The sequence below is a fragment of the Opisthocomus hoazin genome, chromosome 8 (assembly GCF_030867145.1).
Source record: "Opisthocomus hoazin isolate bOpiHoa1 chromosome 8, bOpiHoa1.hap1, whole genome shotgun sequence".
In the NCBI taxonomy this organism is placed as follows: Eukaryota; Metazoa; Chordata; class Aves; order Opisthocomiformes; family Opisthocomidae; genus Opisthocomus; species Opisthocomus hoazin.
In genome coordinates, this window is record NC_134421.1 from 64,548,995 (window position 1) to 64,574,674 (window position 25,680).

At 37.4% G+C, this 25,680-nt stretch overlaps 1 protein-coding gene across 1 annotated transcript in view; it reads right to left on the bottom strand.

The window, feature by feature from the left end:
• Window positions 1-4,200: 4,200 nt before the first annotated feature.
• Window positions 4,201-25,680, bottom strand: part of SEMA3A (semaphorin 3A) — a 170,756-nt gene continuing 149,276 nt past the window's right edge. Inside the window, exons 13-17 of the mRNA XM_075428134.1 lie at window positions 25,245-25,286; window positions 19,538-19,695; window positions 15,298-15,365; window positions 10,059-10,201; window positions 4,201-8,497 (exon numbers count right to left, since the gene is read on the bottom strand). Of these exons, the coding sequence (XP_075284249.1) occupies window positions 8,042-8,497; window positions 10,059-10,201; window positions 15,298-15,365; window positions 19,538-19,695; window positions 25,245-25,286 (867 nt within the window). The 3' untranslated portion in view covers window positions 4,201-8,041. The remainder of the gene's footprint in view (window positions 8,498-10,058; window positions 10,202-15,297; window positions 15,366-19,537; window positions 19,696-25,244; window positions 25,287-25,680) is intronic.

Sequence of the window (25,680 nt, forward strand, 5' to 3'; positions counted from 1 at the left end):
GTTTACATTATCTTTACATAGAACAGCAGTTAAAAGTCAGCTTACATGAAGAGACTCAGGCATGATCCGAGAAAACATTCCAGAATGTACCATAGGAACAGCAACATGTGAATAAGTCATGAATAATTACACAAGAATATGCTTAAGTGAATATCTCATTCAGGACCTCTGATGATCATGTAGATGTTTCAAAAACAAAGTCCAGTGAGGTGGGAAGCTTTATATTATGCTCACTGAGCTTTATTCAGCTCCTAATTTTTTTTGCAGTACAGTCACTAAAACAGCAACCGGACATGACTAAAGTGGTAATATTTTTCGGTTTGTTTTCAAAACTGAACTAATCACATTTTAGCAATTTTCTTTTAGGAACTGTAAAGTTATTTCTCAATTAAAAGCTGATATATAAAACTTGTACCTTGTAGTGAATTACCTTAGACAAAACTATAAAGCCCTAAAAATAAGGCTTTGTAATAGAAGTACTGACAAAACTTAAATGAAAAAGGCATCAGTGGCCCTGCTATAATAATAGAATAACAAACAGAAGAAGAAAATTAAGCCTTCTTTGGAGGAACTTGCACAGTCTGTCTGTTCTGGTTTATTGAGCTATTCAATGTGGTATTGTTCAGCGAAAGCAGAGTTTATAGGAATGCATTTTTTCTGTGTAGTTCTACAAGCCAAGAAAAAAGTGACATGTGAAACTAATGGGCCTAAGGGACTGGTCTTTGCAAAGCATAGCTGAAATATCTACATTTCTTTTGTCTGCTCCTTTCCTCTCCTACCCCCAGCTATAGCAAGAAACGAGAAGTTCAAATCAAGTCATATTTGATATTTACTTGATGTACTGGGTCTAGCAGAATTACCATAGTCTCTTTATCCTTTTTCCATGCAGAAACATGCATCTCCATTTGTCTTTGCATAAACAATCATAATTCACACTAACACACTTACAAGAAAAGATAACCGTGAAACTCCCACAGAAATGAATATAATTGCATGAATCATAAAAGTAATACAGGCTGCAGGGTTACCCCGTGTTGAGGGGTGGAAAGAAGAGTTTTGTTCCCAGGGCAGATAATCAGATTTAATTTACACCAGGCTGTAAGGTGGAATGTCCTGAAAAAGCATTGAGTCTGTATGTGAAACAAGATTCCTCCTTCAAAACCTGTTCAAGATGCCTCAGACATAGCTTAGCAGTATGCGTTAGTGCATTTGCAGACATGGGAGGTTCACACACGGAGTGAAGGCCTGGCTCCTTTTTTTGATCAGATCTTCTTTGCTCAAAGAAGAAGAAATATAGTCCTGTGCACATTAATTCTTAGTAACTGTTTAGGTGTACATTCTACCTTTTTATCAGTGTCAACTAAACTGAGTTAATTAAACTAAACTAGAGTTGTACTGTTGGGGTGAGGTTGGTTATTGTAGGCTTTCAGAAAGCAGAGAACTCTCTCTTAATCCGGAAGACAAATAACCTCAGATTATCAAGAGCAATTCAGGAAGGACTGTTTGAGCCTCTTTAGCTGCAACCACCAGGCTCCAGCTCATGTCCAGTCTTGTAGCACTACAGAGCAGTATGGAGCAGGACCTCCCTCACACCTAAAATTTGTTGAGGTTTCTTATATTTTAGCCTTCATCACCACATTAGCATCTGTGTTGCTTACTGAGATCTGCTGCCCAATGGGTTAGTCTGACATAGCCCCCCTTTCTTCAGTCTCCACAGAGGAAACACGGGACTTATAAGAACGTTTACTGACCCACTGTCAGCGCCTAAGTGCACTCAAGGACCCTAACATCCGTTCACACCCCTGGGGCTCCCCAAACCCTGCCATGGCCCAGAACCTCATTCCAGTCCCTGGGCCCATCAGTTCCTGCCCCACTGAGGCCATAGGATGCCATCTCCAGTCCCACCACTGCCCTGTCCAAGGGCCCTGCCAAGCCGGGTCCACCTGTGGGCTAATGTTCAGTCCCCATCACCAGGGAGGTGCCTGAAGCCCAAGGCTGGGTCTGCCCTGGCTGCCTCCCGGCCTGCCCTGGTCCAGGCTGGGGGGGACAGGCCCTGGCTGCCATGTCCAGCCTTGCTAACCCTGGGAGATCCCACTGCCTCCAGCCCAGGTTGCTGCCATCACTCACAGTTCCCTGACAGCTTCTTGCACTGTACCTCATAGTTCAACTATAATACAGACTTGTTACTGCTCACCATGGCCTGCTTTTATCTCTGTTGATGAGAACAAAACATTCTTAGGTGTAATACTAGCAGATGTGGCAAGAGTTGTCTACATGCTAGTTTGTCTGGAGCACCTGGCCACAGAGCAGCTTGGGAAGGGCTGGTCATCAGAAATGGGGTTCCCCATGTGTATTGAAGAAGACATTAGCCTTCAACAATGACTGTAGAAACTATATAATGACCTTTCTGTGTTAATATTAAGGCAAGAGGAGCCCTGTTTCCTAAAGGGGTGAAAAACTCCTGTGAGAGAAAGGGAAGTCTCTTTCTTAACCTAAGTGAAACATTTTCAGTATGAAAATTGCTTCACTAGAGCTTTGGGATTTAGCTCAGATCATCCTGAAGTTCTCAAAAATGTCAACCTTTGATAAATTCCAGGCCAGGAAAGTCCCAAACAAAGCCTGCTTTCCACAGTTTCTAGTTTTCCTATGAAGATCCTCCAACATTTCACTCGAGTATTTCTGGGGAGCAAAGAAGCTGGCTGGTTCACTAATACTCTGATCTACTTGTATCCTGTTACTGAGCATTCTGGGGAGAATAGTCCTTTTGTTTTAGGCTTTGCAAAAAGCCAGCATAACTTTGTCTACCCTTAAATGTACGTTTGACGGGGACCTCAGTGAAAGTGACCTGTAAGGAAACAGAAAAGTGTGTTTCAGTCTTTACAAAGGAAACATTTATAACAATTTATAGCTGAGACCGCCAAACGTGTTCTTGAGAGATGCACTAGAATTACATGTAGAGCCTTAAATACTTTAGGGAAAAGCGGGTTTAATCTCAGTGAAAGCTAGCGGTTTAAACGTGTGTGTGTATATATATAACTATATAGAGATATATGTATGAATAAACAAACATTAAAACGCAAATGTTTCTTCTTTTCTCCTACTCCACGCAAATGAAGGTTGTCCCTAGACATTGACACTCCTGGCAATAGAGCAAAGTAGTAACAGAGGACAATCAGTATAGCTGCGCACTGCAGGACGTTCTAGCAAAGGACACAGTGTGGCTACACCCAGTAACAAAGGTCATCCTTTGTGAATATTTATTAATTCCTGCACTGGACAGACAAAAAAATTTTACTCTGGTCTTTCAGTTAGTGGATTCACAGCTTGCCACATCCATTCTGTCCTTGCTGTATTAGCAGACATCTTTTGTATCCCGCTGAGTTGCCTGGCTGCTGCTGCTGGCTTGTTTTCATCTTCAGAAGACAGTAGTAACTGCAAAATATCCTTACAACGTCCTTTGAAGCAGACACCTCTATCCTTGCTTTACAGGAAGAAGCACGGGCAAAACTGAATGAATTAGTGAGGATTAAGTACTACTGGTTGATTCTTCAGTTCTGTATGTGCCAAATGGAAATAATGATACTTTCTTTTCTCCACTTCTTGTCCAATGTATTTAAACTTCGTGCTTTCTAGAGCAGCATTTGTCTCATTAGCTGTTTGCACAATACTTAATGCCACAGCATATCGCTTTTAGATAGAGCCCCAAGGCACTTCCAAACAGCTGCTAAGTTTACCTAAGGATACAAGCGTGTGTTGATAACATACAGAACCTGATTTATTCTACTTGCTGTCTATGCAAGCCAGTTTCCAAAGGGAAGCAGCATAGGTGTACAGAGCGACTAGCATTGCACAGAGTTAATTTCATCAAGTACAGCAACTCGCTAGCATTCGCATGGCTTCCAGGCTAATTTATGCTTTGGTTCATGGGCAGAGTGGGGGTATGTGTGTGTATGTGTGGCTTCATCTGCACAAGCTCATGCACTTATGCCAAAAGATAGGCGTGAAGATAAGTTTGTAGCTTTCATTTCAGGTTTGTAGTCTTCAAAAAGAAACAATAAACGCCATTAAAACAATAACAACCCTTCTGACCTAGTACACAGAGCTCATATACATTGATAGCATTATATTGGTGACAACACACTCCATATGCTCATGAAGGTTACAGGCTACATTTCCATGTAAACAGTCAAGACAGTGAACTTCAAATATTTGGAAGAAATGTTTATTTAACAACTGAATACATGCTAAAAGAAATAATTTACAGCAGCAGTTTCATTACATTTTTTCTCTCCAGTTTTCTAGTTCCCATCTGAATTGAAGTGATAAATACAGAAGTAGAATTATTTACTACTCAGTGAGGAATGCGTTTAAAGAACAAGCGCACAACTTTTGCACTGATATAGCAAATAAACCACCTTATCACCTGTGTGGCTAAATCTTGCAGTTTAGTATTATGCTGAACACACAGAAATGGAGTACCTCTAGATAACTACTTTACATTGTACCTCCTTATCTAGTCAAAAATATTTACATCTCTTTTGGCTAATGTGTAGGTAGCAAAAACTGAACTATTAAACACATACCATTGATATTCACTAAATAATACATAAAAAGGATCAGTAAATGCGCATTCACATGCATTTAATTTATTTTTTTACATACTGACTTTATTGGGTCATGAAGATTTAACTCTGTTCTGCAAAGATGCATATTTTCTGAGTTTGATGCTATAGCTTAACATAACCATACAGTTTTTAGGAGCTATTGAACAAATTCCCATCTTCAGTGATCCATGCAAGTGCGAAGTGTAAATGAGTAAGAATGAGATACAATGAATTTTTGTTCCTTGTAAACGGATATCTTAAACAAATGAAAATAGATCTTTCTGGTTATAAATGAAATCCTTTATTTCTGTCCAGCTTAAGCACAACTTTTTACTTAATTTTTCTAAAGTCTGTAACTAAAGGTTTAGAGGGTTTTATTGACAATTTACAGAAACACCGCTTTTACCTTTGTCTTCAAACCTTATGTTGCTTTAATCAATAATGACACCAATGAAGGTATGAATTTTACTGAAGCTGCAGGGCGTCTTTCTATACATGAAATCATTAAGGTCTATGTTCTTTGAAAAAAATTCATTTCACATGAGCATTAAATGCTGTTTTAACTTGACCATAATACGAACCTGAAAATCAAAAATTTCCGCTGCTAGCTTGACCTTCTGCCCTCTTACTGTATAAGCAAATAGAAAGACATAAGACTATTCATGTCAGTGATGACTGGATTGAAGTTTGCAAGACCTGATCACATCAATTGTCCAATTAGACTGCTGGGTTATGGTAAAAACATCGTAACTTCTGTAATTTTGTTCCCACAGATTATCTTTCTCTGTATAGAAAAACGTATCTTAGAATACTGACTTCATTTAACGTTTCTTCTTCAGGGGTGGTGAAAGAGGTTGGTTTTGGTCTGATTTTTTTGCAGCAAGTTGTTATAGAACCAGTTGCTATGAGTGTGGTAGAGAAAAAAGTTAGACAGCAATTTCATTAACACATAAACAAGGAAACAGCCATTTGGGGTCTGTTGAAATCAATCTGTATTTTTCCCACTGAATTTTCTGAGGTTTGTTTTGAAACTGTTTCCTTTTGTAACAAAGAGGATTCTAATGACTCGATGGTACACAATAGCTCAACACAAAAGGCTAAAGAGTGTTCCGTGATTACAATTAAATAATTCATCTGACAACAATGTTCAGAAATTAATCACAAGCTAAGAGGAAAAATTAATACTTCTGTACAGGAAAGCACATAATTGAACCTATGTTTAATTCATCCCTATCAGTGCATCATGAAAGCATGGGAATTTAACGACATATTACAGTTCACAGGAGTTATTAAACACAAGAGACTTAAAGTTGCTTTCAAACTAAATTCCCAAGTGCTTTCCTAAATCATGGTCTTACAGACTTGTCCTGGTCTATTCAATGAATTTTTTGCTAAAGATTTACATGACAAAAATTCTTGCAAGTTCATACCTTTAAAAGGATTCAAAGGGGACTAAAGTGACCGGGTCGTTAGTGAAAATCCAATTTCTATGGAGACAAGAAGCCAATGCTTCACTAATCAGAAGGATACTTGAATTAGTGAGTGGCAAGGAGACTGGGACATATCGTAAGAGATGCTGTCACAGCAGTTGCATTCTATTGTATCTGATAAGGCTGATAGTGGAGTGACTGAGAAACTAAATGGTCTGAAGTGAATAACAACAAAACAGATCAGTCATCGATACAGACATACTTTTATATAAAAGCTCTTTTAGCAAACTAAGGACATTGTTCTAGTAATTTTCCCCACAATGACATTACTTGAAATTATGTCATTTACGGAGTCTACCAAGGTAAAATACGGGAGGCTGGAGAAAGATGACCTCAAAAGAACTGGGCACCATAGAACTGGGGACCAAAGGCACATCTGTGCTGAGGTGAATAAACCCACTACTTACAACCCTAAACTGACACTTGTGGTGCAAGTACATTGTTGGTTTTACTCTGTTGCTCTCTTGTATATAGAAAAAGACAGAAGTGCAGGACCAAATTATCTGTTAATATAAACTAGTCTTAAACTGAACTTCACCAATTTACTACTGTAGCAGACTTTGCCCACAGATAAAACTGTCCCTTAGATCTTAAAACAGAGAGCTGTCTTTGAGGTTACTATTTACGTGGCCTAGTGCTGGATCTTTGCATTCAGGTGATCTGGCCCACAGAAAAAATGGAGCATTGAGAATCAGTAGTGTGGACATATTTCTACCACTGAGCTGGGAACAAAACTCCTTAAACTGAATGTGAGCTTTACCCATGGATATATGACAATCTAAGAGCCACAGTATTTAAATATTAGCATTCACAAATATTTACGAACCAAGAAAGCAAAAGTGTAATTAGTAAAGGGTATTTTAATGCTATTTACTTTTTTAGTTAAAAAAAATATACAACAGAAAATCAATGCTCTCCTTTTCATTGGTTGAATCTGTAGCAAAGTATTATACAAGTTGAATCATTTCAAATACCATAATTGGAAAAAAAAATGCAGAAGACTTCCATTCGATACAGCAACTTTCATGTTAAAATGGCTTAGTTTTAAAGTTGTTTTGAAGTTATATGTCATATAGATTACTGAGAGGGAGGAGGTTAACTGCAGTGTGACTAGCTCCCTTGGAAGATTTTCCAAACAACAGACTAAAGCAGTTCATAATTGGAAGTTGTCTTTTTCTTTCCTCTAAACCAATAATTAGAAAGTACAATGTTTCTAAGACAAGAAGTCTAATCTATTTTAGAAAAGAGCTAATGTTTACTGCATATTCTTCATGGTACATTTAAATTATAGTTTTAATAAAATACATCTTTAGATCAAAGCTGAAAGAAGTCATCAGTAGTAGGCCAGTGTACTCCATATTTTTTTGTTCTTCCAGATGATGGATGGCTTTTGTTGTTCAGATTTCCACAATATTATTCAGTATCATTTTTCCTCTTCTAGTCCATATAAACAGGAGAACTGGTAGACAAAACAAGAACAAAATCCTTGTGTCCAATCACGTGTCTAGACGTTCATCAGCTTAATGAGTTCATGCAGTTTCATATATAAGTCTAGAAATGGTAGTGCTGATGATGAAAGGTGGGGTTTGTTTTTCTTCTCTTGAAAATGACAGCATGAAATACAGCATTTTGTTCATATCTCAGGCAAAAGAGAAAGCAAAACTTGCCCACTGAACACTTGCAGAACTTTTTGAGCAGTAAGCTAGGTCCGGGTGAGTTATCATCCTTGAAACTCTGGTCTTTTCTGGTCTTAGAATCAGAGCAAAGAAGGACTTACTAGGAAAGTTAGAAATGGATTTTATTTAAACCTGGTGGAAACTGTTTGAACTTTCCACTCTTGTAAACATCCACATAATGCCATGAACAAGTTCATGAATATTGCATTTTTTTCCAGTTATCTGTCTATACAAGTTTCTACATGGATGAGGTTCCTAGAGGTAAAGTAGCTCAGACACTCCGTGGTGCCCTCTCAAATTCATGGGTCCTCCTGTTTCTACCTTTTTTATTCTCTTGTAGGTGCTTCCACTTATTTGTATTCACCTGCGCATTGGCAGGCCTTTGCCGGCGTTGTTTGCGGTCTCTTTTCCAAACCTGCTCACAGAACTCATCCATTGTGTTGAGATTGGGGTGATTGATTAACTGCATGAAGTCTCTATACCAGATCTTTTGACTGGGGGTCATGCTGTTGGTAGCGTCCTTGGTCTTGGAGGCATCGCCATCTTCTTCCTTATGGAGAAGCTCTTCCAGATGGTCAGTATCAATTACTTCCAGGGTCACTTTGAGCAAAGTTTGCATGAAGCCATGCTCCACAGCATGACAAAAATAAATACCAGAGTCTCTCCGTTGAAGGCTTCTTAGCAACAGGCCCTGTTCTGTCCGGATCATTCGATCATCCACTTTTATCTGTATTGGAAAAAAAGTAGTAATTTCAGTAGTTATCTTTCATATCTGTACAAAATTATCCTCTAACCATACTAGTTCCTTAGTACCGCTCCTATTAGCTGGTAAAACTTGGCCCCAAATCCCCAAAACCACATGAATAGAAAATCCCTGGACAGTCATCTGTAGTTACTGGAGCCTCAAATACTCTGGAGAAACTACTAATGTGCCACTAACAATTTACTCCTTAGTCGATACTGCTGCTGAACAAAGATGTGTACCAACTCTGTCAGATGGACTTGCTGGTAAGATTACAGAAGATGCAAGCCTATAGTTGCAGAGTTGACATTGATGCATTTGGCTATATGTCCAAGGTCACGTTTATCATTATCTTTTAGTCAAGCTGAGATATATACGTAGGAATGGTTCTTTGTATTCCTATTGTTCCTTACTAAGAATATCCTTATGCATAGAAGTGGGTTCTGCAGAAGTGGGGAATTTACAAAGAAACAATAAGGATTAAATATCAAAATTGCTATAGTCAAAAAGCAGCTGTCCAAAATACTGTATTTTTCTGAATTACTTAATAACTAGGAATATAATTTCATTCTTTGAATGCACATTTTGCTGTAGACAGAAAGGGCGAAAAACCTGTTTGCTGTTCTCTCCACCAAGAATAAATTCTAAATAATTTACTACTTGTGCAAATAAACAAACAGCACAAGTGTCTAAAGCTGCTAATGTAACTAAGTACTTAGTACCTGTTTTAAAAAAAATAAATGTTTCAGAGTAGTTTGGGTATATTTACGAATACTTCAATGCAACAAACAAGTTTTTGTTTCCTAGCTTGATCTCCCTACCTACCAGAGTAGTTTATTCTCTTAACACGTGTGACCTGCTTGAGAGCAACATGACGAGAACCAGGGTGAGTAATAATGTAAGAATGTTGGTGACAAGAGAAAGAGAAAAATAAAGTTTCAGCTTAGTGGAATGCAAGCAGTGAAAGCCAGTGATATTTGCTCTATGAATATTGCTTTTAATGAAAAAAATGTACAAGTTCTCATACCCTTATGTCCACTACAGTTTGCAGTTCCTCATTCTGTCTCTGTCTTACCTGCAGTAAAGTCTTAGAGCATCCAGTACACAGCAAGTTCTCCTGTTAGACTATGTTTCAGTCAAACAATATAGTTAGATGAATGCACTTACACTTTTTCTCAGAGGCAGTTTTAAGGTCTTTGTAATATTTAGGTTCATATAATCCTTGCATGATGCTTTAGGTGGCAGTTAGATGCATGCTAACTTTTTGTATTTCTGAGATAACTAACGGAAAACCAGTGTGTTTTGCAGGGGGTCTGACCAGGGAGAGCATATGAACATTTTCTGATGCAACAGTCTGAAAAACCTATCAGAACGCTTACCAGATTTTATGGTAGTAAGAATATGGTGAAGGACAACAGAAATTATAAGAATCCAGGGAAATTCTGATAAACTAAAATACAGATGGACATTAAACTGGGAAGGACTCAGGTTCAAGTGTATCTTCACAAGGAAGACTAATTGCATCTCTTTATTTTTTCTACTGTACCTCTTCTTTGCGGTCATCATTTTGCTTCTGGAATTGCCAGTAGACTACAGCACGCTGAGATTTTGGACTGCACTCAAGAAAAGTGCTGCTGTTCTCTACTCCATAGATAATCTTTTCCTCCAGAGTCTGACCACTTGGGTTATCTGTAGAACAAGAAAAAGAAAAGAAAAAAAGAATTAAAATTACCAGGAAAGAAGAATCTTACTTGCTAAATGAATTTTGTTTATTTAGAAATTGGGCTCCCTTCAGGGCATTAAAAATAAAAACATTAAAAGAAAAAAATTCCTCAGATAAGTATGCCATCTGGAAAATCTCCATCAACATCTCTATCTTTGTAAGGACCCTTGGTAGTTTTTTAAAAATTATTTTTATGTTTTAAATCCTAACAGCTGTTAACATGTCAATATGTGAAGTTAATGAATTTCATTGTGAGATTTTGTGTAAACCTCATTAATATTCATCAAGGAAAACATGTAGGACACAACAAGAATTTTTTAAAAGCAAACTGTATGCAGTGAGAAAACTCAGGGTGTAGTTGCAGAATGTCTGTAATGATGCCTCCTGGGCTCTATGATAATGTTTTAGAGCAAAGTAGTAAAACATGAGGCCATTTAAAAGTAGTATAATGTGTTTAGATTATATGGCACTGCAGTTTGCTGAAGCTGTTAATGACCAGGAACAATGTTTTTGAGGAAACAATCTTCAATTAATCATTTCCTCTCATACTGATATAATTTATGGAAATGTAATGAGGTTAATAAACCAGACATTATGGGAGGGGAAAAAGAAAGTTAAATAAATTACTTCCTTTTGTAACAACAATGTTCCAAGATATTCATCAACTTGCTGGAAATATCACATAGCTATAGGACTTATATGGCATTTGATTCTTCTCCAATACCGCAGAGGCTGTAAGGCATCATATTTCAGCTCTCCACCTTAGCTCTTTAAAATGCTGTTATGGACTTAAGTGGTAACCACATAATAATCCAGGAGACTAGATGGGGAGGAAGGGGTTGGTAAGCTGTGTAACACTGTGTTGATCTCATGGGGTTTCTTGTCTCTTTGCCATTATTTTTTCACTCTTTCCATTTTCCACTTTTGATCTTTAGCATTGGAAATCTTTAAGCAACTTCTTTTCTTATGTTTTAACAGGAAAATTACATCTAATTAAAATACTCTTAGAGAAATCATTTGTCAAGTTTTGTTTGCTTTCACTGTGCCTTTATGGTATTGGCTCTGTTGTTTAGCAAACAGGCTGTTTGCTAGATGACTGAGCCAAAGGTAAAAAGAAAATTGAGCTCCTGGTGTATGTTGATATAGCAATCACATCTCTTTCCATAATGACTTGCAGCCCTGAGAGAGGATGGGAGAAGGAACGGGGGACAGAGTAGGAACTGGTGCTTACCCAGTTCTCAGTAAGGAAAAATCAAATGGCATATTAATACTAGACAAATAGGGAATGGATTAGCTTGCTTTCCTCTGCTGTGAATCCTTCCAGCAAGTAAGTGGGGTGCTATATAAACAACTAAGTGAAACAACTTTTATGACATCTCTCAGAAACCACATCCGTATGAAGAATGTCACTGCAGCTTTGGGCCAGGAATATGGGGAGCAATGGAGGAATGAATTAGAAAGCAAAGCAGTAAGAGAAGGGTAAGACAGCTGGAAGAGAATGTAGCCAAGGGCATCAGTGATAAGGTCTGAGATGGAGCATGGGTGAATTTGTGTCAGTGAAACAGAGGAACTGGAAGTATGTGAAGAGATAACTGAATATAAGTAGAAGTGGTAAGATTAAGATTAGAAATGGAAATGATTGGCTGATAACTCATGGGTCCAGATTCAATATTGTGAATGGCTGACTGGTGCCCTGACTCTTCTTTTTCTAGTTAAGTACTCTAATTTAGGAACAGAATTCACATGGCTGAGCAGGCAGCCAAAGATCCTCCCACAGTCAACAAGAGTCAGTTTGATATCTGAACTGGGATCCACAACTGATAGCACATGAAAGGCTGCAGCATAAGACAGTCAGTAGGAAATGTCCCCTTTTGTAGACTGGAGCACATATGTTACTGCTCCAACAATGTGTTTCTGTGAAACAGAGATTTACAGGCTTTCAGAATAAAGGATGGAAACACACAGATTTCACCTTAGGATGCAACCTCTATTCGAATTCCTCTCTCCCAAACTCCACGAACTTTTAATCATGGTCTCATGATTAAGCATGGCCCAACTTCAACAAGAGCAATCTAATAGTTTGGGTGCTTGTTTTGGAAGTAGAGCTATCAAGTCAATCTCCAAAGCCTATATGGACTTTGAGTCCTCTTCTCCCACATCCTAAATAGCTGATTTAACCAGCAGGTTACTGATTAGGTGGCTTGCAGCATCACTTGATTATCATTTGCTGAACACAGCATAGCCCAAGTGAATTATACAGAAGCAGAGAACATGTAACACTGGTCTCATTAGATCCAAGGAGACAGTCTTCTAGATCCTGAATATCAGTACAAAGGACAAAAATAGATATTTCTTTGGCAAAGATCCTAATGCCCATGAGCAGCAGCATGTTTTTAATTACACAGGGAATCTTCTGCTGGAAAACTTAGTTACCTAGGATATTCTTAGTATCTAAAAAACTAGTCACAAACTCTCATGGAAGTTACCTTGAAGGTGGGTACTCTGACTCCATTTCAAACTTCTGAGTGTTTTCTTGGATCTGGTCCATGGAATTCTAGTGTATTAGAGATCACCATGGAAAGTGGGAGAAGCACCCTTGAAATTTCCTCACAGCTCCAGAAAATATAATATGGGTGACAGTCATGCAATGAGAGAGGAAGTACTTAAGAGATCCTTTAAATTCCATTTCCATGATTTAGGCGAGCAGAATGCAGGTCCAGAAAACGTTTATGATGTTCATGTAATACTGAGCACGTGGAGTGCAAGAAGGAAAGCAGAGTGATGGAATAATCACAGGATAAGAGTGAAGCTCTGGAACTGAGGGAGAAGCCAAAGAGACTAGAAGGAAGAATGAAAGTCTTGGAAGATCAGAAGAGCAGCTGGAGGAATTAGAAAACTATAGAAGTCATGAAGTTGCTTCAACCCAAAATCCTGTCTGAGAGCTGTAATTCCCAAAATGAACCCAACAGCAGTATCAGTTTACTACCCTAACAAATAACCTTTAAATACATAATTTCTGACATAACTGAAGAAGTATGAAAGGTTAAGTACTTATACCAAGATTGCCTTGCAGATGAATGAATCTCACAATACAGTTAAATTCAGAGCGATTCTTTGAGCTTCTCCTGGGATAAATCACCTAAAAAAAGGTGCCTCTTCTTTAAAAAATTCTTCAGAAAAAGATTTTTATTAATTTCTTGATAGCACTAGTATGTTAGGCTGAAAAATATAATGGTTCTTTAGCTGACACAAAGGTGATAATGTTTTTAGATTTAAGCATTAATATCTGTCCAAATATCCGCACAGCTAAGGATCCTCAGCTCCCTCTAATGTTGCTGTGTAGTCATTTTACACAATTTCTTATACATTTGCACAAAAAGGCAACTGAAAGAGGTACCTAAAGCTTATTAAAAGCATAGTTGCTTCAGACTGATATCAAAGTAAGCTTCTGTACTGTCTTTAAAAGTGAGAGATACATTAAGTGATTAATCTTTTTTCTTGTTTCTGTTGGTTCACATGGAGAATCCACTGGCAGTTTCTTGTAAACAAATAGTAAATGATAGCTGGAGATTATTTTTGGCTATAGACACCCAATTACTCATCTGTTGTCCAGGAAGCTGCTAGTCATAACCAAGGAAAAGACTCAGCATTAGTTGGCATAGGAAGTTTATGGGCCATGCAGCTGTTTGTACAATGCATGATCACGTGTAAATGACAAGTAAACACAGGAAAATTTTATAAATTTACAACTCAGAACTAATTTACAGAAAATTTTACTCAAGAACAATCTAAAACATCCATTAAGTATTTAGAGAGGGTGTTCTTAAAGTCTAGAACCTAGAATTGTATTCCTTCAGTATTTTTTGTAAGTTAGTGATTTTTCTAATCACACTGTTTTCATTTCATTGCTAAGTGTAAGCATTATCAGATATCATGCAACTGGAAATTTGCGAACTTTCTACTAGTCCACTTCGACTAGTTCAAATCTAAACTAGTTGTACATTCACATGTTCTCAAAATGTAACAACTACATATCGATCATAGCCTATTCATGCAGTTATCCAAACCCTTTTCCCCTCTGAGTACCTTGGCCTGAGTCTGACAATCAAGAAGTAAAAAGAAAAAGTTAGGTGCGAGTTTCAAATTATTAAAACAAAGATAGAGAAAACGATCACTGAAACGTAGTGGTGGTGAATTATAGCTGACACTAAAGTACAGTTTTGAACTATTTGTCATTTTTGCTATTGCAAGGACTTGAAGGACATGAGGGTTTGAGGTATCTCCATTTTCAGTCACCTTTTCTTTATTTTTTCCAGAAATCTGTCCAGTGAGGATTTTTTATTATAGACGTACCACAAACACGAGTAATCATTTTTTTCCAGCAGAGGGAAGTATTGCCTAAGTGTTCTCTTCACGTACAGCAAAATGGACATTTTTCATTTTCTGAGTGAAGATCTTCTGAAGAGTTTGGCAACAAATTAGTAACTGTGAGAAGTTTATCAGCTAAACAATTCAAGATAGGAAGATCTGGTCAATACACTGTGAAAATAAAACAACCGACAAAAAACAAAACCAAAAGAGTCAAAGACAACCCATGCTGAAAGCGCACAGGGCAGGCCTACTGAAGGAACATCCGGATCTGCTAGTGTGGCACCTACAACAACGACCTTGTTTAGCCAAGGTAGTTAATTATGTGTTTGGTTATCATTCTATGCAAACTATATGAAGCAACATGTACATACTTCTTGCTGTTCTGAAGGAAATATGACTCTTTTCTGACATAATATGCCTAGACTGGCGGTATGGTATTATCAGGTAAGTGAAGCAGAAAAATTAAAATGCTTAAAAACTGTTAACTTGATGAAAAAAAAACCCAGTCTTTAGTGTCTGATCTGGGCCATTGTAAGCAATCTAAATTGGGATAATGATGTGTTATATTCATCTTTCACAGATGTTCAAGACAATTTCACCAACAAATTATTCATGTGCTTCCTACTCTACTCATGCACAGTCTGCAAATCACATATAAATTAGTTGCACTTCAGTCACACCCACAACTCACCATGATGCTGCAGGTCTGAGCAGTGGGTAAGCGGGTCTCCATTTCGGATGTCTTGTCGTCTAGTACGTCTGCAAATATCATGTTTGAAAACTGTTAGTGACCTTCTCAGTGCTCAGCAGTCATACTTGCCATGACTGAAGAGCAACAAATGGAACAGATATATAACTACATATGTCACAAGTGCAGCTAAACAGCACTGGGAAGGACATCATATTGTTGTCACTACCTTCTAAGCATTATCACAGTTTGTAGAATTAGCCATTGCTCTTACAGGAAAAGTCTTCAGAAACTGGCAAATATGTATCTCTTGCACTGAGCCTATGAAGTTTATTTTAACTGTGGTGGCAATATTGGTCACACACAAATTCATTACTTGGTTCACAGACACGGGGACTGCTAAAGGATCAAAATATACACAGTACAGTTTAACATGCATCAAAAAACATGAAGAAGGTACAGTTTTTCTGCAAGTACAGAATGCTTTAAGTATCATGGCATCTTTTAGATAAATGAAATGTTAGAAAGGACAACTTTGAGATAATGTCGAAGTGCTGTATTTTATGCAAAATCAAAATTAAAATACATAGATCATTTCAGCCAGTACACATCTCACAAAAACATTTCTGATAAAACCTTTTCCAAAACTGTTGCAAATAGCTTTGTCTTTAGAATAGTCAGAATAAAACACTTGGATAGGAAGATTTTGAAAAGTCATTTCTTCCATCGTTTGCAGCTTCAGTCTGGGTTCTAGCTTTTACTGCATGTCCCTTCAACATACTATATTATTTCCCCAGTTTTATTTCCACTGGCTCTTTTGGAAAACATATTGATCTGCGCTAAAAATGTTGTATTTCACAGAAGAAAGCTTTTTAGTACACTTTTATTTTGCATTTGTTGCTTTTGTTGTTCCCTCTTTGTCTGCTCCTATTTTTATTTAAATAGCTGTGGCAGAAAATTCAACTGAGCCAGAGAAAAGGGTTCCATATAAAACAAAGCAAAAAGAACAAGGCAATCAAAGATGTGTTTCACGTGTGAGCACTTTACTTTAGGAATCAGAGAAAGCCTGAGGGCTTGCAAAATTAGAGGAGAACAAAGAGGATTGGGCTGCTGAACAATGCTGTGATTTCAGATTATGGCATCCAGCAACGGATATGCAAAAGTCAAGTAGCCTTGTAAAAAGCACTGTTGGTCACTCCCTTGTGACAACAGCCCACACTTTTAAGCAGCCATTGTTCTGCAGCACAGAAAGCATCTCTCGTCCCTTCGCTGGGCCTACTGGCAGGCTCTCACTAACAGCCCAGCATCAGCACACGCCGAGAGTCCTCACAGAGGCACCAGCAACTGCACAGCTGAGTCCTCTGGGCTGAGAGATTTTAACCGTTTCTTTTACACACTGAAAACTGCTGAAATGTTAAACCTGAAATCAGTTATATGAAGTATGGCAACATGTTTTTTTTTGAAAAAACAAGTCAGAATGTGCATTTTTTTAATATTTTTTTGAACAAAATTTTCTTTAAAATTATAAATTAGAACATTTTAGTATGCTTTAGTAAGAAGGAATTTTCTGTTGATTGATACATGATTCAGAAAATGTACCAATCCTAATTTCAGATGTCATCTTCATATTACCCATTACCAACTAATAAAAATACACCCAAGACATAAGGAACCATAAAATTTTGTTACTCTTTTCTGAATTTTGAAAACCGGCATATTTATAGGATGCTATTTATAGAGAAGTCGTCTGTGGAAAGACTCATGTTACTGTCAATGGAGTTTGGATGAGATGTTTCGTTAGAATCTCAGGAAAATGTCGCACATATCGCCATTGTATCAACAAGATGATTTATGAAATATGAACCAGAACACATCTGCATGGGGTAAAGTTAAGTGGTCGCACTACACGAGCTCTGAACTGTCATTTAGACTTGTAAAATACATAAAGAAAAGTAAATTAAAATAATGGCTCATAAAAGCTCCTTTTTTAAAAAAAGAAGAAAACAAAACAAAACAAAACAAAACCCAAACCCTCAAACCAACTGTCAGTAAAGCATCTGTGTAATTGCCTCAGGACTCAACTTTCCCAATATTTCTGGAGTCCAAAATTACAAGGATTCATTATTAAGAAAATATTGACTTTTAAGCTGTTTCCAGCAATGATGTTTTTGTCATGCATGCTTTCAAAGTTGGCTTGAGGCAGTGGGTACAGCAGGTACCAGGTAAACAGAGGGATCCTCTTCCCCAGTAACACAGACCTTCATTCTGCTGCTGCTACTCCCAAGGGAAAAATGGGGGGAAGCAGAGGGCGACTGTTTTTTTCTGAATGCACAGTCAGAATCCCAGCCTCCCAGGACTTACTTTTTCTCCAATAGTGGCTTCAAGAAGAGTAAAATCTGCACCCCAAGGTTTTCCTGTAGCTGTTTAACCCAGGTTAGCCCCAGTAACCCTGTCCCTTAATCTCTGTAAGAAGAGGCCCCAGCCCCTTTACCCCGATGGCAACCGTGAGCTCAGTCTGCTGTTTAATAAGTTAGAGAGACAGCTAAGGAAAAGACAGAAACCCCCATTTCTTCTATCACTGTAAGTAGATGATGACAGGATGATATGCTCTATGGGTCCTGAAATGGGCTGGGAGTAGGAATGGGTGCTAGTGAATGCTGAAAAAGGATGTAGTGCAGCGATGAAGTTAGGAGGGAGGTAGCAGAGAAGAGTGATTCAGTGATTCCTTCGATTTAGAGGCAGCAGTCAACCGCATTGACTTCTAACCCTTAAAACCTTCAAATCAAATCAGTCTTTCAGACTCTCCTTGAAAACCTCACTGTTCCCTCTCCTCTCTTTCCTCATCCTCCTCCAGATAAGCCAGCGTGCTCCCACCACAGATTTGAGTTTAGCCCATGTGGCTGAGAAAAATTGACCAGCTCTTCTTTCGGGATGGGTTCAGTTTCTCCTTTTTAATTATTTTCTATGGAATTTAACAGAAAGATTGTCTCAGATTAACTCTGTTTCCTGGTGCAAAAACAGAACCTGATGTTCTGTTCCATAAGCAGATTTTTCTTTTGTTGTCAGTATTTGTTTATGGAACATTGTAATGCAAACCTTGAAATTTTAATCCCCTCCATCTGAAAAGTCTGTAATACAAATGCTACTTCCCACCCTTTACTACACTTCACTTCCTGCAACAATCAATCCAAATCTGGAATTTGGAGTCCCCATATTTTCAACTAAGTATTTGCTGCTAATTTTAATATAAAGATAAATGCTCCTTATGCATATAAATCCTTGGACTCTTTATTTCTTTAAAAGCACAAGATATTTGGCATATTCGATTTAATGTGAGCAATTTTTTATCATTTTAAATGAGTTATCATGAAAGTCTCAACACTACATCTATGTCTGTCTCATTTGCAAGTGACTGGAAATTCAGTTATTCCTAATTTCTCCTTCAGTAACTAAGACCTGTTCTGTAACAAGCTTATATAGTTTAAGAGAAGGGATTTCAGAGATAAAGGCAGGCAAAGAAAATATTATTTTGAATCTTCAGATCAGGTAACTAGGACTTGTAAACTTTTAATAAAAATTATATTTCTCACTTGCAGAGTCTGTTTTCCCTTAACCTTTGCATCGCAAAGCCTTTAGCATCGGTATAGACTGAAGGTAGAGTAGTCACTGTTCTGATCTGGTAGTATTTAGACACACATCAACACATACAAGTTATACTTTTGAATGGTAACAATAATGTTATCTATCACTAAACAATAACTTTCCATTCATGTCCAAACACTTTATAAATATTTCCTTTTAATTAGAATTCATCACAATGTAGAATAATTTACTTGAGCAAGTAGTTCTTTTATTTTAATATCACTATTTAATATTTTAAATTTATTAGTAAATATATTTATTAATAACTATTTAATATTTTATTATTTCCTCATGATAGAGGAAAGGATTTTGTCTTTTTACTGTTTATTATGGAATATAAAGTTCTGAATTCATTTTAGAGACAACTTTTTTCCTGAATTTTTTTTACAACAGCTTTTTAAGCTACCCCGAGAAGTAGCAGTGTTCACTTTCAATCAGTCAACACTTCACATTGCTTGTAACTCCCACAATTATGTTTTCTTTAGAAGAGAAAGGAGTCCAGTTAACCATCCTATGGAAAATCTCCAAAGCCCTCTGGTCATATTGAGACCATCAGTTAAAACAAATAGCAAACCATGCAGACATCTGAAACTGTCCCTACCTCTTAGCAGCGGGGAAGTAACGTGAGCAAGATGAACCATCCCAGGCACAATAAGGGTCTCTCGCAAGGCAACACTCAGCACATGCCTTTCCATACACATCACAGCGGTGTAAAGGAAGCTGTGAAACTCCAGTGGCTGAGCCAATGTAGAGCTGTTGCTGTTATAAAAGTTAAAAAAAACAAAAAAGACAAATTATCAGTTTTTTGCTAGGAAAGCATAAAAAAAAGTTATATAATAATAAGTTAAGACCATTACAAATACAATAAAGGATCATGATCCTGATGTACACTAAAGGAATGAAAAGAGAATTGTCCTCAGGAAAAAAAGTCAAACAGGGAAAACTCTGATATTTGTGTGAAGTGGCTTCTCTAAACAATAAGAAAAATCAAAGTACTCTTCCATTTTTTCTTTTCTATTCAGATCCCTGCACTGGGAAAGCACTACTACCAGTGACAGAACACAAAGGAGAATACACATTTGATTTCAAAGAAAAAGAAAAACAATTTAAACATAAATTTCCTATGTATGACCTCGATTTGTGTATGTGTGTGGGAAAACACAAAGTAAATTATTTCAGACCGACCGATGCTAAGATATTTCAGCCTGGAAGTGGTGCCATGCACGCATTTCTTGGCATGTCTGACAATTCTGATTCTTCATACTCTTTTCTATAGGTGACATACTCATATCCTTAATGAGTGGAAACGGTTTACTTCATTTCAGATATAAAACAATGTGGAGTGGAAGATGTAGTTCAAACGCAGAGAGAAGCCATGAAGTAAAGAAAAAAAGATGCAAACAAAATGAACTACAGCTTTGTATGGCATCACAACAGAATATCTTGTCTTTCTCAGTTTCCTCTCTGATATCAAATTCAGGTGGTCCATTAGGGAAGCTGGTCCCCAGAGGGACATAAGGAAACCGAACTACTGATCCCGAGTTAAAGTCCAGAGGTATTTCAGCTTAGCACTAACTCACAGAGAAAACAAGTATGAATGTATTAAGTAAAGACAGTTCCTTATAAGCTGCAAAAGCAGGGGAAAACAAAATAAAGAGAAAACCAAAAACTGAGTGGCATAATTCTTCTGTTTTGGAAACTTTGACAGTTTGCTATCAAAAGCTTAAACTTTGTCACCCAGCACCCATGGTAGACCAATTAACACATTTCTTTGTAAGGTCTTACTCCAAGCAGTTCCACCAAGAAAATACAAATTTGTATTAATTTTTCTTTCTTAAAAGACATAAGGCTGGTGTGAAAAATAGGATTTCAATAAATGTTATCAAAATTCTTCATCTCCTCCATTGTGATGTCCCAGAGATACCATTTCCAGGGAATTTGGGGATGGAACAGGGCTAAAGTCACCTACCTACTAGAAAAGATGAGCACTGGATACCAGGAGACAACAAAACCAAAAACACTCGTAAAAGGTGTTGCCTTAACTTCTTTCAGAGACAGCAGCTCGGCAGCTTATACAGACTTATTAATTGTAACAGAAACATCCCGTGCATTTATATACACACCAGTATTTTGTCAAGGAAAACATGACAAGGAAAACACCCAACGGAAAATTCACGGGCATATTGAAAACCAAGTCCTTCCTAAGTGTCTCTTTCCGTCTACTATAGTGCCATAGCTGGGTTGTAAACCCACATTATCTGGGCAAAAATCTCTGACCACACAGAGCTCTGCACAAAAGCTTAGCTGTACATACCCATACCAGTCCCCAGTTAGTGTTGTATCCCTGACAAGCAGATGACAGGCAGCAGGAATGATAAGCTGATTCTCTCGAGTACCCAGCTTAGGGGTACATTCTGCAGTAAAAAGAGCAGCAGTTCAAATCTTCGGTGACCTAACCGTTTCTCAAGGGATGTCTTTTCTCTTTACTGGTTATGGAGGCAGCATAGGTCAAATAAGAGCTCCGGTTAAGTATCTTAAACGTCCAGATGGTATTGATCTGAGTCCTATGTAATTGGGGCATTAATATCTATATAAGCATGTAGCAAAGTGTGGTGCAACTAATATAAAATCAACCCAGAGAATGCACATAGGAAAATAAAGAATGGTGTAATGGTTTCCTATGTAGCCCTGTAACCAATTTCATTTTGTCAAAAACCCCTCCTTAATTTCTAAAAAACTTCAAAATTAAAGAATGACCAAAAACACATAGGAAAAAATAAAGTGAGGCCAAAATAGGGTAACTTAATGACTCTTCCTTGCAGATAAGTTCATAAAGTTCAGTCACTGAACTACGGCATGTGTTTCAGGTGCTGCAGAGCCTGAAGACTGCTGCCCTGTTTGCTGCTCTTCTGATCATGGTTTTAGTCTCCAGCTGGTGACCATTAGTCTGGACACTAATAATATATAAATCCAGGCAACATGAAGTTCAGAAAACAGTAATAGAATGATTTGCATCACAAATCTGACCTTTCTTTGCCATATGCAGTCAAACGGCCTTTTGGGCAAAGAGTGTCTCCCAGGAGGTTGTTAAATTTAATAAATCAGCTGACTATCAGATCAAACCAGAGGGGAGAAAAAAAAAAAAGTTGTCTTCTAAAAATTCTTGCAGACATATCAGAACTCCAGAAAAGCTGAGGAGACTAATGTTTTAAGCAATCCAGTGGTTTCTGTTTGCCCTGTGGTCCTGCCCAAAATGCAGTCTTTCCCTAGAAGCTGGACAAAGAGGTAACTGAGAATTTCCCATTTGCAATTACAAAAAAGGGGGGATGAAAAAATGTAATATTTAAAAACAATAACTTAGGCAGAATTTTAAAAGGAATTCAGGGAGTTTGAGGTTCAAACCCCATTTAATTTAATTTTTTCTGGAAAAGTAACTGATGCAGAATAGTTCAGGGGGCTTTTTAAGTCACATATCCATTTTGACCTGGCCATTTCTGTATGCTTACTATGGACAGAAATGACGATCTCTGAATAAAATTCAATACTTTGTGAAAAGTACTCTAAATGTAGTCACTAATGTCTTTCTGCAGGTCTCTGATTGAGAATCTTACAGAGGAGAAAAAAAATCCCTTTGCAGCAGTTCACCAGACAAGATGGCCTGTATCAGCCAAGGATCTCCATGACTTTTTCCCATCTTACCAGAAATTCAATGGCTTTTGAAGCAGAGGATCACAAATCTCACCCTGAAAAATGATGCAAACTTGCTCCACAAAAAGTCACCTCTGATTGAAAGCCAGGCCTGACTTATTGGCCTGCTTACACATTTTTAAATCAAGGGAAAAAATTGTTGAGCTAGGGGCTCCCTGAAAGCCTGGCTCCCACAGAATTGTGAGTTTAGGCACCTGCAGGGTGTTATTGGTGGCTCTAGGGTGCTGTCCTCTGAAGGTTTTTGCCTACTGCTAACCATGCAAAAGTTGTTTGAGTGATAAGATTACCCAAGCCTTGGGATCAGAAAACAATTAGGAGGAATATGTAGATTCGTGAGAAAATGTAACTATAATTCCTGTGAGTTAAAGACAGCAGAGTTGAGAAAGACTGTAGCAAGGCTTAGTCTTGCACAGAAAGGTTAAATTTCCTCATTTAAAATCAGTCTCACTCAAGGGCCAAATTCATACTCACATAGAGAGACAAGGGAGCCTTAACGGTTGTATATAATTTAAAACTTTCTGCTCCTGAAGAATTTGTAGATTTTGGTCTTTAGGTAGAAGAGTCATTTGTAACATATCATATTGGCAGGATGGCAGAAGAGGTAGTTTTCAACAATCAGTGTAGTAAAACATTAAAAAGTGAGGAGGAACTCCCTGTACCATGTTTTTATAATTGGATGAAAAAATTGATAGTGAAAAAAAAAAGTGAAAAAGTTTCTGTCAAGTTATTCAGTAAGACATGCTGGTTTTACTGTTTAAATTTCATGCTCCTGCTTTCTACAATGCATGGAATTATCACTCTGTTTATATGAAAAACGCCCTGTTTATCAGAGCACAATGAGTAACGTGTTTGAGTTATAAAACTACAGTATTTTTAAATCATAACTATAAAGTGGAAACATGTTGTCATACACTTATTCGATACAGAGACACCATGCCAAAAGCTTGTCATACTGTATCATGATTCTGTCATTTTCAGCCTGAGGCTGGTTGGTTTTTCATGAACTTAACTCTGCCTGGATAACTTGTGTTTATGCTCTTTTTTAGCTTTAGACAATTTTAGCAGTGTAAATTTGTTTTCAAAAGAGTCAGGGAAAATTTAAATCTCTCCTGAATAACTAAAGATGCTTTGAAGAAGTTGTGTGAAAATGCACGTTCTGTTAGCAAATACGATTGGCTGCTTTAACGGAAAGTACTTATAAAAATAATCCCAAGTAGAGCATTGTGGTATGATGTGAACATATATACAGCTTGACAGGTTTGTTTTTAAATTCCCCATATTTAATAGTACTTTTTTTTTTTTGTCCTGCCATTTTTGTTGTTTTACGTGGTAAACTATGTTAGAAGAGTGTCCCCAAATCAAATATTTTCTGTCAAATATGCTCATCTTTTCAGACAACTTTCCTAAATACAGTAAATTCTGAGTTAAATATGCTGCATTTCAGACATAATATTGGGCTCTGTCTGTTACCGAATTAATTGAACTTCTGTTTAACAATGTACAGAGCGAGGTAGATGAATTAACTAAATTTATTTGTAACACACACAATTTTTAGTGCACCCAGTCCTGGAAGTAATACCAAATCTCCTTTTCACTGACAATGACATTAATGGAAAAATTCAGAAGGGTGAACAAGTTGCTTGTATTTACCGAATTAGGCTCCAAATCAATACACATATGAACAAGAAAAAAAAAAGTGTTGTTATGTTAAATTTGACACTAAATTTCATGTCTCAGACTTCTGAGACAGGAAATGACAGTGGCTGGGATCCCTATGCCTAATTCCAGGCAGAACTGGAAGACAGGCCCCTAACACCCACTTTACCTTTGGTCAGAAACCCGAAGTTCTTTTCACAACTACACAATTCATCACCTGCTTCACAAAGAAGCCTAATAATAATTACGCTTATTTGCTCAGAAATATGAATCACCTTGACTGTAAATCAGACAAAAAATTAACTCCATGTATCAAGAAGTCCAGTTCATTTTAGTTACGGTCTGGTTTACAATGAAGGCTATAATACATATCTTTAAGAAATTCTTGCACTCAACAGAAAGTAGGAAATATAATTTCTGGAGTCTGGAATCCATATGCCAACCACGTTACTGAACCAGAAGACCATGGAAAATTTGGACTAAATCAGATCTATCCTCTTTGTTAAAGCCGAATGGTGCACATCCAGGAATGGAATGGGCATTGGACAGGAAGGCAGGAGTACGTCTCATTTCCAGTCCTTGCTTGCACTACCCCCATTTGTACTAGGCGATTCCTACAGAGACTAGAACTAGTCCCATTAAAGCAAGGCACCAAGTTTGGCCACTCCTTTTGAGCAGTTTCTCCGTCATGAGAACATTCCATAATATGGAATCTTCTTTTTTTTCTAGAGAGCCTCCAGACAGCTAGTTAGTTTGTGTTTAGTTTCCACCTTACCATTAAGTGACACAAACTAGGCTTTTCCTTTCTCCTTTGCATGTCATATTTTCCTGAGAAACTACTGATGTTTATGTAAAGGGATGGGACGCTGCTGCCAAGTTACTGTCTCTCAAAGACAGAGACCAATAAATATTTAAAAGTGATTTAAAGTTTGTGCACATAGTACCTGTTTTGTGGAAATCTTCATTGCTGAAATAACAGTGGGTTCCTAAGGAAAAAAATAAAAAGAGTTAAAATACAAAAGGAGTTCTATAAACACAAAAATTCTGCTAGAATGCTATTTGCCCAACCTAGAAACCCTGAAATTAAATGACACTCCTTAGTAATAGTGCTTCTTTTTGTCTTTTGTATTGGAATAGTTTCTAGCTGTGAATTAGAATGCATGTACATATCTGGTGCATCTTTGATTGCTGTGTTGATTGTAGGCATATTATTTTCCATGATTATTACAGTTTCATTATGATTACTTTGTTACTAGTTTCACATCTTGAAACTAATTTCTACACTTAATATTAAAACTACATTTAAAGGATCTCCCAGGTAATACGAAAACAATAATGGTTGTATCAAAACACACAGATACTGTATATTAAAGATGATAA